A 19,244-nucleotide genomic window follows, 5' to 3' on the forward strand; every position below is an offset into this window, starting at 1 on the left:
AATTTAAAGTATCGCGCGTGTGAATCATTCTGAGAGGAGGAGGAGGCCTAGAAGAGGCATCGGGCACCGGTGGAACAACTTTGTGGTAAGTACTTTTTTATTTGTATATTAATTATTTATTAATTGCGTACATGCAATTTAAATTAAGCCGTTAATCGTGTAATAGTAATTTGATTTTTTATTTATTTGATTTAAACAAGAGAGAATTAGAGAAAAAGATTTTATATAAAAGCTATAATTTTGTAAAAGTTTTTGCTTTTAGCTTATGGCTTTATATAGAATTATTAGAGTTATTAGTAGTGTTTTTTCTCAAAATTTATAAAATTATTTTATTTATCTACTTATTATTATATGCATCAAATATAAAATTCAATGGGTATCATAAATTTTTTGAAATATTAATTATTTTGAGCGCTACTACAATTTGAATTTTCTATTTGTATGTTACAGATCAACGTAGCGCCCCTGCATCCTGCACCAGCGGAGCAACCCAAGGGTGAGTATTTATTATTTGTATATTGGTTGTTAAAAGTCGCGTACGCGCATTAATTCAATCTCAATTATTTGAATGAATTAAACAAGAGAAAATTAGAAAAAAAGACTTTTACATAAGTTCAATAAATGTTTCCATTATTTAAAAAAGTAGTCTTTAAAATTTATAAATTTAACACGTAAAATAACAATTTTTTGAAATATTAATTATATTTTGGGCGTTGCTATAATTTAGATTTTATATTTGTATGTTACAGACAACGTAGCCTCAAGACCAACAACTCCGCTGTTGCGCATCAGTGTCGGCGAGTAACAAACTTTTATTTAATTTTAAAGTAACGGTTTTGTAGAGAATGTAGATGTAGATTATAGATTGTAGATTGTAGAAAAATCCGTTACTTTTAAATGGGTGAGCTAAAACAGATCAAGTTGAATAATTTTTAATAAATTCTTTTAATATGCATTTCATCTATTGCAAAAATAAATTAAAGTCTAAATTAAAGAAGGAAAATTATAGAAAACATTTTTTTCAATTTGTAGATTCTATCTGATTTATTGAATAAAGAACGCTAGTAATTTTATCAATTATATACGTATAATGGTAACTCATTTTTATAACTCGCGCCGATTTTATTCTAATTTCTCACAGCTCATCCATATCGTAGAGTTTGTTTGTAGACATTGTTCTTAAATTTTATTTTAACTGATATAAGAAGATCAAATAATCAATCAATTAAATTATTTATAATATAATAATAAATGGCATAAATATTGTGTAAATTAATCTTATTTTATTATAAATTATATATTATTATTTATTATTATATAAATTAAGAAATGGATGAGCTAAAACAAATCAAATTGAATAACTTTTAATAAATTCTTTTGATATGCATTGCATCTATTGCAAAAGTAAATTAAAGTCTAAATTATGAAAGGAAAATTATAGAAAACATTTTTTTCTGATTTGTAGATTTTATCTAATTTATTAAATAAAGAACGCTAATAATTTTATCAATTATATACGTGTGATGTATACGTGTGATGTATACGTATGTAACTCATTCTTAACGCACATCTTATCCTTATTTCTTAGCTCATCCATATCGTAGAATTTGTTTGTAGACATTGTTTTTAAACTTTGTTTTAACTGATATAAGAGAGACCAAATGATCAATCAATTAAATTATCTGTAATATGGTAACAAATTGCATAGATGTTGTGTAAATTAATTTTATTTTATTATAAATTGTATATTATTATATATATGTATTATTATATTATTAAATAAATTATATATTAATATATAAATTTTAATCAAATTTATATATTTATTATAATTTATCATAATTTTTTAATCAAAATTATGATTGATAATTTGGCTTTATCTCAGTTAAAATAAAATTATATTAAAATGAACATCTAACGAACGATCGTAAAATCACACGATTGTCATCGAGCGTGAAATGTTTACGCTCATCTGCCGACGATAATAATTACCCGGCAAAAGAAGGAGTTCATCTTCTTACGAGCGCAAGAAAAATCTTGCGCTTATTCGTTGGCGATAATAAATAGCCGGCGATAAAAGAAGTATGTATCTCCTTTTTCGATCTCTGATTAGAGATCGATTCAGAAAATGGCCAGGAGCAACAAAAGGTAGGTCCAACTGGCCCGAAGAATGAAAATAAGCTACGTAAAATAGGCGGTCAATATTTATCAAAATGCATAGAGAGAAATACATAAGGTATAATTAGGGTACGCGATTAGGGCATGCGAGTAGGTTGCGTGGTTAGGGCACGCGAGTAGGGCGCGCGGTTAGGGCACGCGAGTAGGGCTCGCGGTTAGGGCACGCGAGTAGGGTAATTAAATGTCAGGGAAACGTTTTTCAAATCTCAGATTTCTGCTGGTTCAACCAGCAAATAGGATTGATAGGGACCATTAGGAAATTAAAGAAAAAGCTATAAATAAGATTACAATATATAATAATAATATCCAATTTAAGTTTATCTTCAGGAAAATTTAAAAAAATAAATCACAATAACATTATAAAACGTTATAATGTGTTGTAATATATATTTTATATTAAAAATGTTAGAAAAATATATATATACGTTGTGCTATTATAATGTAAATATGTATAAGCCCAAATGTATGTTAATGCTTTCAGTATCAAATTATTTGCATTATAAAATATTTGTAAAAATTGATTATATATATTTGATAGTGATAGCATCATCAATTTGTAAATTATATAATTATAATTGTATTTTAATTATTATTTAATATTGAAATTATAATAATATTATATAAAATTGTATTTATTATAATTGTATATTATATGAAATATGTATTCTTTTGTAAATTATACGAAAAATTACCAAAAGGCGTATAATGACAATATATAAAAGTTCGTTCAATTAACATATATACATATATTTATTTTTAAAGTATGTATTGTAAAAATGTTTTCATACATATAAATTTAATCGTTTGTGTTTTCATATCAAAGAGTCGTTAATAAAATCGGGGAACTTTATATATATTTTATATATATTTTAAACTTTACAAATTTAATTTGGCTCATCGGCGAATTACAGATCGCTTACAATATAAAATTCCCAATAAAATTTCATGAGAATTTCCTGATTTCTCCAAGCACAAAAAAATTCCCTGAGAATCCCATGTTTTACAAGGGAGTAGACACCCTGTATTAAATTAATGCGCTTATTGGCGCGCGCGATTTTTTTTCCAATAAAATCGATGATTTTCGTCGATCATTTTGCGTAACTATGTTAACTGATAATTTAATCCTCTACGGGAAAATCGTTACACCGCAATTACACCGATATCATTACTCATTTAAACACGGGAGATTACGAAAGTCATAAAACGCGATCGGTCGTGGAATCTCACTTGGAATCTATTACGATCATTAGTATAGTTATTTGCGCGTGCAATTTTTTATTTTCGGAGAAATCGACGATTCCTTAATTATTCCACATATATTTAAATTGATGATTTAATCCTGTATGAAAAAATCGCGTTATATTTACAAATTCCGTTTCGCAATCAAATATTTGTAAAATAAATTAATAAATTACACTGCAAAAACACCATACTTTTTCCGCGTTTTTCCGTGTTTTTTCCGTTCTTTCCGTTCTTTCTGCTTTTGAAAGCGATTGCTGTCCCTCTCGTCAGGTGAACGTTAATAATGTTGTCTGGTTCGTACCGGCAAGTAGTCGCAACGATCTTTATCGTGGAGGATTATTTCTTGTTGGTTTTTGTAAGATCCATTCGCAAAGTCTAGTTTGGTGCTTTGTTGAAAATTGGGGATTTTCGTTGCAGGATTGGAATTAATCCTCGGTTTTCCTGGCGATTCCTGAAAGTAATGGTTTCGATAATAACACAACGATGAGCGCCACACGCCTCTTTAAAGTCGAATTAAGAAATTAATTTAAACAGTATATATTTTTTTTAGAAGAAAAATATATTTTCTTCTCTTCATTAAAAGTGTTCTTCTATCATTATTAGTATTAATATTATTATTCGAGAATTACTTGTATTCGCACATTTAACACTAACTATAATAACGATGCATGTATTTTATTATCCATAAATATAGTCGTTCGTAACCACATTTTCATAAAAAATTGTTATATCCATTTATTTTTCAATAAAGAGATATATTTCTTAATAATAAAAGAACATGTTTTCTCGCGCAATTTTCAATCTCGTGAAATGAAGATAAATGGTAACTGTCGTTGATTCATTACCGAAATCATTGCTATCGGGAGTAGTCCGGAAGATTCGGGATTCGTTCCATCTTGCAGCGACTCTGACGTTCAATGGATCACTTAACTTTTCTTTGCGGATCGATTTTGCAGAAACTGATGTAGAAACAAGACGTTAGTCGTTTTCCACCTTTAGGATCGTTCTTCTCTCTGTCGGATATTAACCAGCGTGTCACCCGGCGGAGGGAGAGCGTTGTTAAAAACGTTGAATCTATTCTCTATAAAACATGACAATAGCGCGATTTTTTATAACGATATTTAAAGATTTATAAGACCCGTTTTATTCTGTTAAAACAGTCATCCGCGAGATAGAATATATATCTTATTGTTGATCGCGACATTCGTATAAAATCGCGCATTGAAAAATAAATTGAGCGGTGGATATTATAGAAATTACGCATATCGCAATCGAATATTACGAATATCGTCGGTTGATTTATTTGTCGCGTTTGCTCGCGAATTTTAAATCGCGATTTGTTTTATAATTTAATCGTTGATGTACATCGAAGCTTTGTTTATTTTTTGCGTCTTGAATTTTTTTTTTGAAAGTCTGCGCAAAATGCACCAATAGTGCACAAATACTTTCTTCTACAATTAAAGACAATTAATAATTTTATTAATGACTCTTTTGATCGCGATTCTTTACATTATATAAAACTTATTAAGCTTTATAATTATATGTCGATTATTAATAATAAATATCGCGTAATTAATTGTCGCTAATAAGCCTTGTCTAATCTAACAATTTTTAGTACATTTTTTATTATACGCATATTTTGGACATTTTCGTATAATTCCATGTAATAAATTATTTTGTATTATATTTTGTAAAAATAAAATAATACCTATCCTGAGAATTGAAAAAGAGGAAAAAGCCTATCCTCACACATTTTTCCTCCTCGATGGTATCTCCACCTTAACGAAGGCATTTGCCGGGTGAGGAGGTTTGCGTACTCTAATGAACCTGAGAGCTATGCCGGCGGTAACGTATAGCGTTTTCGAATAAAGCAAGTTTGATTGTTCTGAGACCAATTAATGACATCATATATTCTGTCTTGGATTATTAGGAGTATTCGAATTATTAAATTAATCAATGAAATACTTTGAGTAAGCGTTTGATTGATTAATCAGGGCAAAGAATCTTGTGTTTTAAAACCAAAATAGTGTCAAACGGGATGTACTTCATATTATTAATGTTATTAATATTATATTTATATTAATCAAATTCACACACAAAACCCATTTTTGGGCCGTAACAATACAAGGACTCGAAGAAGAAAATCCGCTGGACAAAAATGCATGGTAATTAGGAACAAAAAAAATTTATTATATTATAATAGAATACTTCATTCCGAAAATTGAGCAATATTTAGAAAAGATACATAAACAGGCAATCAAGCGACTATATATAATTATGAGTAAATTCATTAAAGTTGATAATAATTAGAATTTCTTAAAAATTGAAAGAACACGATTAGAACTATAGGAAAATTATATTAGAATAGACATCCGTTTTAAAAATTGTACATATATATTTAATTCTATATTTCACTTGTTATATTAAATAAAAATCATGCACGCGACATGTGTTTTTGACAGTTTGTCGGTATGTAGTACGGATACACACCAAATGATAATTTTACCGACAGTCGAGAGATGACTTTAGCTACGTAGTTCTAGCCTTTAAGATGAAAGAGATGGCGTTACTAAACAGCAACAATTTCATGCAGGTAACGCCGGCATTGTGTGAAACGCGCGTGAATGTTGCATTTCGTATCGTTCTTTGCGGAAAAAATGTGCGGAAGATATGTACACACGTATTCGCGATTGAAAATTGTTAACGCATACGATTCTTGGTGTTGATAAACAATAATTAATCCAAGTATTTGTTTTATACGCTGGACATTATATGCATCGATCTCGAATCGTTCTGATCGTACGTTCCGATAAAATGATCAAAAATCGTCGGATATATTTCGTAAATCTGAGATCGTGTACGGTTTTAAGCGACTTTTGCGTGTTTACTTATTTCAAGTGCAATGTATTTTTTGTGTGGACATTCATCGGAAAGAACGCAGCGAGTTTCGACCGAGTGTGTCTCTCTCTCTCTCTCTCTCTCTCTCTCTTCGTCTCTCTTCAGATTGAGAGAAGGTAAGATTGTAAAATATCGAAATTTTACGTAATGTGTGATAATGCACCATAAATGTGTTAATGTCAACATAGTAAGAGACAATTCAGGTAGCAAATGCACGTAATTTGACGTCAAAATAATATTATTTAACGTCCACATGACGTCATTTGACGTCAAAATAATAACGTTACTTGATGTCCAGATGACGTCATTTGACGTCAAATCATGTATGTTTGCTAGCTGGAAAGAATTTTGAGCTCGTGTAAATTCAACAAATTCAATTTCTGATTTTATTTGTATATGGAAAAGGATCTTTTGTCGAGCATTGCGTTTTATTTATTCGCGCGCGAGTATAAGCATAGAAATCATTATTGCTTACAAAGATATTCGTACATAAAGCTAATAAAATTGCACTTTGGTATTTTAATAAGAAAAAGAAACTGATTTAATAAGATAAATTGACATTAATAATTTTATTTTCTTATGAGATATAGAACGTAATAACAAGTAATGTAAACGATAATATATTATCCATATAAGTCACATAATATACAGATTTATTATTTAAGATTTGCTTCATTCAACCAACAATCGCGTTTTTAGATTTTCTAGTATTTCGGCCATCCTATTTTCCAGCTCGTTTCTTCTTTGTATCCCTTCTCTTTTTTCCTGCAACATATGTACGAAAGCTAAAAAATATTTTCATACATAAGATGAGCGCTGTAAAAATTTTTTTCTTTGATTTTTGATAGATTCTTTTTAGAGATAGAGAATTACATATTTATTGATACAGATCTAAAATTTGAAGCTTTTATCATTAAAATATCATTAAGTATATTTAATATTAAATAATTTAATTACAAATTAAATCTGTAACCAAAAACTGAAACAAAGAAATTATATTATTTTCTCTCTTTTAATTAGACATTGGAGAACGTTACTGGATTTGTGATAAATGAGTATAATATTATTTAATCAATGATTTACCGGCTGAAAAAAAATTCTGAAATTATTGAATTGTCTGGAAAATTCTTTTCATTTTTTAATATATATTTTTCTTTGTCGCGGGATTGTTTCGTACAAATTTTATTTTGTATGAAAATGTGTATATTTTACAATATGTATAATACTAGGAAGGAATGGAGAAGGAAAGAAAGAGGGTGAGTACTATAGTATATACGGTGTACATATATTAATTTATTATAATATATAAATTATACATATGTTTTTATTATACGTCATTATTTTATTTAACAATTAATAACATTTTAATAACGCAAATTTTATTCAAATTCAGATTAAATATAATATGAAAATTTCGTGTCAACAACAGATGCTATATAAAATGTGTCATAAATTTTCCATATCACGAAATAAGTTTTATTAATAATATACAAATTAACAACGCGTCGCATATTTTTTACTAGAATTCTTTCTATAAGATATTGCAATTAAATATTGCGTACAAATTCTACGTAATGAATTGGTCCGTTCGGTTTTAATTGCCTCTGCTCCGATACCTTTAAGGTCGCCACTTTGTTCCTGTATTCTGTGACTTTGGCTTTCTCCGTGTCATTTTCCGGTTCGTCGGCGTGTTTCACGACACTTTCGTTATCGTGATGATAAACGACCGGATCGAGGGGCATGTCCGATTCTTTCGCGATTTTGCCATTCTCCTCGGCAACTTTCAATGCGTCGCTGCTTTCGCCTGTAAAACTATAATCGTCCTTGTTGAAGCCGAAGAAGTCGTGCGCGCTCTGAGGATCGTCGAAAGGTTTACTTGTCGGGATCGGTTGCAAAATCTTCACCTTTTTATCATCCTTGCTTTGGTCCTCCGGTTGAGACCTTTTTTGTCTTCTTACTGGTCGTAAATAACGCGAATTTGAAGATCTGCTGTGCACGTTTTGATTTGAAGATGCCACATTCTGCAACTGTGCGAGAACCGGAGGAGATTGCTCGGCTCTCGATCGCGATTGATATATTTTGCTCGACCAGTTTTCAATATTAGGAATTTGATCTCTTGTGTCGATATTAACCGATTCCTTGGTCTCAGGAGTATGTTCGCCAAAAATATATCTGTAACGATCGAGAACATTGGTTGGAATTTGGTGAGGTTGATGATAGTGATCTCTCGTGGTCTCATTCAGGTTGTCTTTGATAAGATTAGAGTTCGCTCGAGTAAACTGTTGATTAATATTTTGTTGAGAAGCGTGGATTTGATTTTGCTGAGGAGCGTGGATTTGATTTTGCTGAGGAGCGTGGATTTGATTTTGCTGATATGTGCTTTTGGTATTGGGATGAGGATGATTTTGTGGATTTATATTTTCGTTCGGGAAGTAATAAAAGTTGTAGGGATATTGATACGGGTTACCAACGACTACCAGGTAACCGGAAGGTTGTTCCGAAGAGTTGTCGCTGTTCGCGTCATTTGCTGCGATATTTTTTACATGTTGGTAATAATTTGAAGGATATTTCTGTGAATTCGGTGAAATAATGTTGACCGGGTAACCGGAAGGTTGTTCCGAAGAGTTGTCGCTGTTCGCGTCATCTGCCGCGATATTTTTTACATGTTGGTAATAATTTGAAGGATAGTTCTGTGAATTCGGTGAAATAATGGTGTTCGTCGGTGCCGTATTGTCGAAGGCGTAATCGAAGGGCGGCGGCCAGACTTGCAATACTTTGTGCTCGCCTTCGTGCAATTTTCGCGGTCTTTCGGGCAAACCGATCTGCGGAGTCAGTTTCTCATTGGCGAGCGTTTGCATGGAATCGACGTTATCTGCGGGCAATCTGACGTTCGGCAATTTATCCGATTCTTCATAACTCAGCTGTCGCGTCGTTGCTTGCTGCACCTTGTCGTTCGTATCGATGTAGCGTATAGGCACGATTAGAGGTATGTGTTTTACGAAACCGCTTTCTTCCTGCGACTTCGTGTTCTCGAATTTTGCGGCGTCATCGCGTAGAATATTCTTGCTCGATCCAGTTGGCATTTTCGCGCGATTATTTTCCTTGCCACGAACACGCCCTGTTTTTGGTCGCGTCGATGTACGATTCTGGATTCTTTCGTTGCCCCTGTCGTCTCTTTTTCCTTCACTTTCGTCGTTCAAGTCGTATTCTTCATACTTCATCTTCGGCAAGGCGTATTCTTCTCTGAGCTTCTGTAGCCTAATCAAGTGTTCATCGTAACCGTCTGCGGTAGATGGTTCCTTTTCATCTTCTCCAGACGCGTCTTCGGGATTGCGAACACTCTGCGAATTATATACATACGGATGTTTGAACATGTTGATATAACCGGCGATTCTGTCGTCCTCCAGTTTTTTATCGTCCAATATCTCGCCGTAGCTGTCGCGGATTACTTCAGGGTCACCCTCGTGGAAGTAGTCGCCGATAGGTAATTGCTGATTGTAGTCCATTTCTATATACTTGTTAAAGTTCTCAGGTTGCTTATATCCGTGAAATTGCTCGTTAGAATCGTCGTCTTCAACTTCCTCGCTCTCAGCCTCTCTTAGAGGCTGTTTCGAAGATTTATTTGCTTGACTGATATGTTCCTCGTACCTTTCGGCAGAGTCTTCATCTTCTTCATCGTTATATGCTGGTTTTTTTTTCTCCATTGGTTCATACCTAGAAGCATGTTCTCGGTTTTGATTATCGATTTCTTCTCGATTTTGATTAGCAATTTTTTCTTCTCGATTTCGATTAGCGATTTCTTTTTCTCGATTTTGATTAGCGATTTCTTCTTCTCGATTTCGATTAGCGATCTCTTCTTTTCGGTTTCTGTCTTTCTCTTTTATCTCGTTCTCTTTATGATGTGTATTCTTATCGCAGTTTCTCTGCTCCTCTTGTTCCTTCAGTCTCTCGATACGTTTTGCTGCGAGCTCGGTTCGTCGATGTATAATTGATGGTTCACCGGCTTCATCACGTCTTTCTCGTCATAGATATCCTTTTCTTCCACCGTATATCGTTCTGTATTCTCCTTATTTCTGTATATCGTTTCCTGTTCTTCCCGAGCCGGCATTTCTGCGGTTTTGTTTGATTCGCTCACGATTGAAACTGCTGGGACGGGATACGAAAACTTGAAATTTTCAATGGGCATTGTGGCTGGTGGAAGATCAGGCGCGATCGGCAACGGAATTCTCACGAAAAATGGCGCTAACAAAGGTGGTCTGGTCACCGAGTTCGTTGTGGGATCCATCGAAATTTTCGCGGGAGGCATCGGCATCGATACGGGTCGCGAAATCGTCATCATCGTATTTGTCGCATTATTTTGACGACCGTGAAAGATCTGCTCGTAACGCTGAAGATGCCCTACAATGTCCGAATTATTGCCGAAGTTTAATACGCCGGTAAATCTAATAGTTTCCTGTTGCCTCGGCGCCGTGGCGTTCATTGACGTCGGTTGAGTAGATGCAGTTTGTTGTCCCATGACGTTACCCATCGTGGACGAGTTTGACATTGCGGCAGGTATCGTGATATTCATTGGATTTGGCAGCGAGGCGATTTGAATCGGAGTCACCGTGTATCCGAAGATTTGGGCCAAACCTGATAGCAGAAAACCGAGTGCTCTCTTATCGCGTAATTTATACGCGGATTGTTTGTCGATTCCATCAATTTCCTGTATAAGCGTATCTAGTCTCGATAGATCTTTGACGTCCTCCGATCTCGGGAATCTCGCTCTGAACTCGATTTCTTCTGCTAGCACTTCAGAAGCGCGCGCGATATATAATAAACAGAGAATAAGTATTCGAGTACGCGATTCCATTCTGTAAGACACTTAATTGATGATCAAAAAGAATCGCGTACTGCACATCGAATCAGACTACGCGTTGAGTCACTTTTAATAATCTAACTAAGACACATCACTTTTGCATTTATTAAACACTCAACGCGGTTTTTATTGTTATTCTTTATTTTATTTGGAAGATTCACACATGTCATTTATATTTTAAGCGATTTGTTTTACGTCATAAATCACGTTGCGTTATATTGTTTGATTATTTTATTTAAAGTATAATAATTATTGACAAATGAGATTTAAAAGTCACAATCGTAAGAAATGTTTTTAAAGCGATAAAATGTTAGAACGCGCGAAAGCTTCTTGTCTCAGAACTCCACAATGACTGTCGGCAAATTGCGACGGCGTAGATTTCGCTAAACAATGACTTAACTGGCGGGGACAAATTTTTGCATAATGTCGGAAAGAAATGTCGAGTTTCACTTGAATTGCACGGGCCGACTCGTTGATTTGCGACAACTGAAGCGGTACGATATAAGACCGGTGCAGGAACGAGAGAAATGCGGGACCGTGCTTGCAAATGAATTATTGTCACTAGTAAAGGGAAAATAAAAAAAAAAAAAAAAAATTAGGCCATGTGATTTTGGCTGGACAAACTCTTCCGTAATTTAATTGCATGCACAAAAACGATGTGTCTGCGTGTATGGCAATACTCTATTATTTTCAAAGGAAACGCGAAATTATGTTCGATTTTTCATCATTTCCGTTGTTAACGGCAATTTACTTTTTTTTTAAATAAAAAGTTATCAGATTGCCAAACAATGATTTAATTATTATTTTGAGAACATAACATATAATAAAAAAATCTCTTTGTGATTTTAATTAAAGAAAATAATTAATTTAATTAACAAAATTACATATAATATTATTATTAATAATGATTTATATTATTATTAATATTATTATTAATTCTTAAGTATTTAATGTTCTTAATCTATATAAATATAGATTGTGATTGATTGTTATTTATAGCAAATTTGATTCTAGTTAGATATTTTATTTGATGTAAAGAATTGGGAAGAATATTTTTGTTAAATATTTTTAAAAATTTAAGGAAATCAGTCCAACTGTTAAAATTATAAAAGACTATCTCTCATGAATATTTGCATTTTTGTATATTTTTCTTATAACTTCCTAAGTGAAAGGGGATTCACCGGTGCGTGTAGGCGTAAAATTAATTTATATTTAGTGCCGATATCTGTCTCTTTCTCTCTTTCTGTTTTTCACTCTCGGAGTCTTATGATAGCTTGTCTAATGAGTACAAAAAAATCTCTATTCCATCGATAACTGCCAATACGGAAAAAAATTGTTTTTGTAATAAATTTTCTTACATACGAGTTAATAGCTTTATAATTTTACACATTTATAATTTGAAGCAGGAAGCGAATTTAAGAACAACCATTTCTCGCTTATAAACACGAACTAATTAAATGAAAAAACGACATTAATTTTTGATAAATTAAAAATTTATGTCGAGCTGATTATTTGAAAAATGGCAAATTTTGAAGCATGATAAAGAAATGTGAATAAAACAATATATTGTTAAAAAAAATTAATAAAATTTATTTGAAAGAAATTATATGAAATTTAAAGGTTTTCTAAATTAGTTTCATCTTTTTTGAGTATTATTCGCACCTTAATTAGTCCAATGTAATTATTTAAAGATTTTCGAAGTTTGATCTTTAGCGATTTATTTAAGTATAACTGTTTACATTTCTTTATTTATAAGCATTTAACGTTGAATATGTCGGCGTTATATAAAATATTATACATGCTCACTGATGCGCGAGCGTTTCCATAAAAACAATTACGGTGCACGCGACTATAATCGACTGTGACAATAAGAAAGACGGGAATTTATGGTGGTATTGCGAAAGGCTGATGACAGAGTAAATGTCGATTCGAAATATCGTTTGTCGTATTCGATCGATGTCGTTGGCGCGGCTGGTGACAAGGACGACGATACATTGCGTTAGTTCGGATATTTCCTAGCTGGGACTTTCGTAAGTAGACAGAAGTATACGACTTGTTCTGTATGCCTAGAGAAAGTCACCGTTTCCTAGTCTGGCGATGACAAAATCTCTTAGGACGAGGATTCGCGAGGGAGGGATGAAACAAAAACTTGCTCCACGTTTAAGGAAGGGCTCGCGATTGCATAACCGACGTTCTTAGCACACTTGATATTACACGACTGGATGGATTAGAGATACCTTATATGAAAGATGAACGGCAATGCTGGTTTAATTGAACGATAATGCGAACGGCACGGTTTCTTTGTTTCGTTAACATTTGATTTTTAAATACACTAGTGTGAAATGAGAAATTATGAATGCTTTTGAATTAGGTCATAAACATCATTATGCTATGGAATTAATGATAAGTATGTAATCAGCGACAAAGCGACTGTTATTGAACGAAATCAATCATTACGATCAGAAAATCTCGCAAAGTCGATTACTGCATATAAAGCAAAGATTTCACGGCATTATATTATAATCTTATTATACGGTGAAGTTTTTATTCAATTGAATATCAATTGGAATAGATACTGCTTGCATTGATTTTAATAATGAGTAGAATTTTTAATTGTGATTCTTGTCAGAATGTAATTTTAGAATATTTCAATTTATTTTTATATAAAATAAAGGAATATTGACATTTATATTTAAAAAGTAAAATCATTTCTATGACGAATATATTAGAGTTTCAAATTTAATTCAGTAATAATAGCGTTGAAAAAATTTGCGTGAAATTCTTTAAGATCCTTAAAAATTTCGAGCACGATCTACAATATTTATAGCATATATTTTTTTAAGGAATTGTCTGGTAAAAATTACAAACGATTACAGTATACAGTGATAGTTCGTCAATATTTTGTGTTTAGTTTTTGTTGTTACGTGAAAGTGCATTTTTATATTTTGTACAATGGTTAAGAGGACATTCTCTTCTTTTTATCTTTCTTTTCTTTTGCATTTGACGTAATACAATTCGTAAAATTTTGTCTCATAATTTTATTATGTTATTATTTAAGTATTTAAGATTTGATTTTTTTATAGTACTTTTTTTTACATTCGAAGAAATAAACGTTAAAATAAAAATACTCGAATTTCTCATCTATCTTATATCGCGCATTCTTATTTTGAGGATTGCAGTAATGAATCGCGACACTCGTTATGTCATTTAGCGATTCTTTACATGGGAGTGGTCTTGCGGAGTTGTCAGTCAGGATGTTAGTTATACGTGCGATGGATCTAGAATTCACTATAAATTCAACGAACGACTTGCTCGGTATAAAAGAAGTATCAACCCTTAAACAGCATCAGTTTGTAAGTGCGCGCCACGTTTAAAATATGAAACTGCTGGTAAACAATTAAACTCGTATATACTAATTTATTTGAAATATTGAATATAAAACTGGTGCATTTCTTTTCGTATATACCGACTGTGCGCGAAATAATATTGTTGTCACCAGTTTGAGTTACGATTCCTAATTCTCAGATGTGTCTTTAATATCATTAAAAAGAAATGTGATTGAAATTTCGATATTTCAGAGAATGCGTACGTGTAAATGTACAATAAATTTACCCAAAAATTATTGATATTAAAACGTATTTTAATTAATTTTAAAATTGTTAATCCGCTTAGCATATAATATAAATCAATCATAAATGGATTGATTTAAGAAATGAATATCAATTCTTTTGAAAATGTTTATTCTATATTATTATTTTTATTGTATCATAATCGACACATTTTAGTTAACGAAACAATCAAGATAGTTCGAAATACCTCGTACAGTCGTTCGCTGATTAGTGACTTATATTCGCATTGTCTACGCATCGACAATTGTTTTAGCTTTTACTATCGTTGATTATTTTGGCATCGGGAGACGGAGTTCTCGTCGCCGAAAAAACGGCCGAGAACAATGACGTATCTTCGCAAGCAAGCACGGTTCTTCAAATTCAACCGAGCGTCCAGGAAATCTTAGGGGAAAAGAAACTAGGAAAAAGAAGTTTGCTTCCCGTGGCTTATGGCACTTACACTCCTGCGTTGCCGTGGTAAATAGTACAGATAAATATCTTGTCAACGACGTGAATATAAAAATCTTGAGACAACAGTTTGGCGCTGACGTTGATATGTACGTTCGATTTCTCAGGTATCGATTAGGCGGATTGAGTAGCTACGGATTGTACGGCTACGGTTGGTATCCGGGCTTATCGTTGCACGGTGGTTGGTACAAAGGATGGTAAATTTCGAGAATTAGATATGCGACTATCATTAGAAAAGTACGCATCTCACATTGATATTTTTTTTTAAATATAATTTTTTAATATAATCAACAAATGTTATATAGTTTTGCGTTATCGTGAGTCATTGAATTATATTTTATGAATGCATTTAAGGAAGCAACATAACAAAGCGTATCTATATTTGTATGAAAAATTTGCATTATAGAAATTTCATGATTTGTAAATATTATAGAAATTTCATATTTATGGGGCTCAATAGTTATAATTATATATTGTCGATTACTTCATGTATCATTGTGTTTCGATAAGAGGATACAGTACTCGCGATGATTATTCATACAGTAAAAGATAGAATTAACCGAAATTAAACAAAATTTATATGTAAAAGAATTATTTTTTGTGCATACCTTTAATCGTTTCTTTATATAAGTCGTCAGTATTTCCTCGCATATGGTGAGATTCTTGTCCGTGTCCTGTGCAATAAATCGAACGAAATCTTAGGATCGTCGAAGAGAAATTTGAAGAGAAATAAAAGTACAATAAAAATAAATGTGAAAAGGAAAAAAATTCGTTGTTTACAACTTGCTGAAGAATGAACCTTTAAGATGCTTGTCAGTTCTTTGATCTTCTGCAATTTGGCTTGTTCTCTTTCGGTGGTTTGTGAACCGTTGCACATTCGCTGTGGATTATTTGGTTCGTACATTTTAAGATACGAGGTGACAGGTGCTAAGATAGTCCGATGCTGTCACTTTAAAAGTCCATACTTGTCGTTCGTCGCAATATGTCTCCGCGTGAGTTTGCGTACGTGTAAGACAGAGGGTTGCTTAGGAACAAAAGAGGGCAACAAATATCTTATCGGTTTTTTAGCTAAAATATTAAACGTTTAAAACGCACATTTTAGTTCTGCATATTACTATTAATAAATAATAGTTTTATCATATTTTGTATTCAGAATTTATTCTTTTATTTGTTTTTCGGCTCGAATTTTCGGCTTAATAAAGATATCATCGACCGATTTGAAAATTTGTGTATCACCTACAGTTAACATTGAGATTTTCTTGTTTCTACCCGGTAGATAAATTGTCTCCCGCAATGCGCTCGTTATCATGTATAGATATATTTTTGACGACTTTTGATAAAATAATCGATATATTTACGATACATAGAAATAATTACATAATACTGTTTTATAAATAAAACTTTTTTTACTTGTTTAAAACTTATCTAATAGTGCAACGATAGTTTCCTGCGTTATCCACTCCGCTATTTGCTTCCCTGCACTTTGTTAGAGGGCAACTAAGGTAAAATCGATTTTAGCGCGACAATGAGCTTACGCATGTACGTCGCAGAAAATAATATTAATACCATTCAAATGTTTTGTTATTAAATTTTTTTTTTGAAAATTTATTTAATATAATTACAAAATCGTAATTCTTTGAAATATATGAAAAAAGTTAAGTCTTATGTAGAGCGACAATTACATCTATCGAATTTTTGTCAAAATACAAAATTAATTTTTACTCCTTTTAAAAGAGGGTTGCACTTATATTTAAAACGCCAATTCGTTCTTTCAAAATATTCCGAAGTTGGCAAAGGGGAGCGTAGTCAACCCTCTTCGCGCGAAAAGTCAAAGGCTAACTGGATGCATACTTTGCGGTCGCGCGTTTATTAGCCCCGATGTGGATAGTGACAGAGGGAGAGAGGCGCGGCAGCATCTCCCTCCGGATGGACCAGTTTTTTCTTTTCGTCGGCTGAAACTGACCGGAAAAATCTCAAAATGAGAGCCAAAGGTTAACCGAACGCGTTTTGTGGCCCGGTGTTTGTGTACGTTCGAGTGGACAGTGGTCATTGTTACGGGGCAGCATCCGGATGGACCAGTTTTCTCCGCGGCACGCGCCAGCGAGGATGAATTCGACGGGATAACCCGTAGCACAGGAGCCACGAGCCACGCGAACGAACAGGTTTCGACCGAACCCGGGAACCGTGAAACAGAGTAGTCTCTGTCGAGGAAAACGGATCGTGATCTATATCAGGTGGAAACTGGTCCATAGTCCGGTCCCCCAGTTCCCAGTTCAGCAGCTCGGTGTCATCCACGTGCGATCTGTCCGTACCGAGATCAGAGATCAGACTCTCAAGAAAAGCAACGAGCTCCAAATACGAGAGTGAGAACAGGTTCCGCTGAATAAACGGGATCACGATCTTGAACCGCGCATCGGAAATGTAGAGCAGGTGGAATATTTAGATCTGCGAGAGTGTGTGTGGGCGAAGATTTTTGTTTACGGAGCATTTACGTAATGGGATTGCGAGAAAATAATCGATTCGGCCGTGCACGCGACTTCGCGAGAGCGTGGTGTGTGGGCGAAGATTTTTGTTTACGGAGCATTTACGTAATGGGATTGCGAGAAAATAATCGATTCGGCCGTGCACGCGACTTCATTGATATATAAAAATCTTGATTTTTCAATGACATATAAAAACATGCAGCGTACAATCGATAAAATGCACACGAATATTCGTCAAAAATAAGCTGAAAGCTACGCGAATCAAAAATGGAAAATTTAGTTAAAATTGTTTGTAACAAAGCGTAGAGTGATAATGTATTATTTAAATTATTTAAATTTATTGTGTTTCTAAAACAAAAATCGTATTTGACATAAATAAAGTTACATATTCATAGTGTGAATAAAAACAGTTCTAAATTTTAATAGTTAACAATTTTGATAATGCTCACATAATTTTTTATCGGGAGAGGACCGATTTCTCTCTGTATTAACGTTGCTGTTGCAAAAATCTTATTTTTTTATTATATTTTTCGAAGAGAGAGAGAGCACTCTGTCGTCGGGCGTTAAATGAAGAATACGATAAAAGGGATTGTAATACAGGGTCTAGGGACAAAGAACACACTCAATCAAAAGGACGCGAAAACAAAGACCACTAACATGCGTGTCACATGAGACGTCGAAACCAACCCACATTGGCCACTTCTTTCACCTGTCCATCACCCTTCCCGGCCTCTAAAGAGGACGCCTCTGAAAGAGGACATTTGCGTTTCCGCGCTCGTACCAGCTATTGTACGCCTTTATCGCCCGTTTCGTGCTCTCCTCCGCTGGCGACTATGCGTTCAGTCGTAAGGAATGCACGCCTCTGACATGGGAGACAAAATAATTGCGCACTATATGTACTATCGGTTATAATCGCTTTTCCAATATTAATTTATTCTTTACCGGAATTTTTATTTTTTGAAATATTAAAAGACAATCATTAACTAATGATTATGCAAACAATTTGTTATACTAATTAAATTAAATTTATGCAAATCAAAGAAATATTCAGTTCAAAATATAACAAATTAATTTTGCAGCTTAGTTTTTATGCGATTATGCCTGTCTTTTAATATTTCGAAAGATAAAAATTCCGGTTCATTGTGTAATAATTAGAGTATTATCTCTCTTTCTTGAAGTCTTGAAAACCGTGAAAAATTATTTGCTGGCGAAAGAATTTGAAAAATGCGTACGTTTGACATGGGCAACTGATTTACAGGCATAATCGCATAAAAACTAAGCTGCAAAATTAATTTGTTATATTTTGAACTGAATATTTCTTTGATTTGCATAAATTTAATTTAATTAGTATAACAAATTGTTTGCATAATTATTAGTTCATTGTGTAATAATTAGAGTATTATCTCTCTTTCTTGAAGTCTTGAAAACCGTGAAAAATTATTTGCTGGCGAAAGAATTTGAAAAATGCGTACGTTTGACATGGGCAACTGATTTAATGAGACAGGCGTG

The 19,244-nt window shown here is 33.2% G+C and overlaps 2 protein-coding genes across 2 annotated transcripts; both read right to left on the reverse strand.

The window, feature by feature from the left end:
• Window positions 1-6,822: 6,822 nt before the first annotated feature.
• Window positions 6,823-16,293, reverse strand: LOC115234009. Its single transcript, XM_029804695.1, has 3 exons — window positions 16,052-16,293; window positions 15,861-15,926; window positions 6,823-7,083 (listed from the first exon to the last, which is right to left on the reverse strand). Exons 1-3 carry the CDS (start codon window positions 16,154-16,156, stop codon window positions 6,991-6,993), a joined length of 264 nt encoding a protein of 87 aa, XP_029660555.1. The 5' UTR covers window positions 16,157-16,293; the 3' UTR covers window positions 6,823-6,990.
• On the reverse strand, window positions 7,866-11,937 carry LOC115234008. The gene is given in 4 exon segments (XM_029804694.1): window positions 7,866-8,862; window positions 8,980-10,071; window positions 10,177-10,276; window positions 10,279-11,937. Coding segments are annotated over 4 exon segments (3,081 nt in total). The 5' UTR covers window positions 11,171-11,937.
• Window positions 16,294-19,244: the final 2,951 nt, after the last annotated feature.

Source organism: Formica exsecta, unplaced genomic scaffold (genome assembly GCF_003651465.1).
Source record: "Formica exsecta isolate Colony F162 unplaced genomic scaffold, ASM365146v1 scaffold192, whole genome shotgun sequence".
Classification (NCBI taxonomy): Eukaryota; Metazoa; Arthropoda; class Insecta; order Hymenoptera; family Formicidae; genus Formica; species Formica exsecta.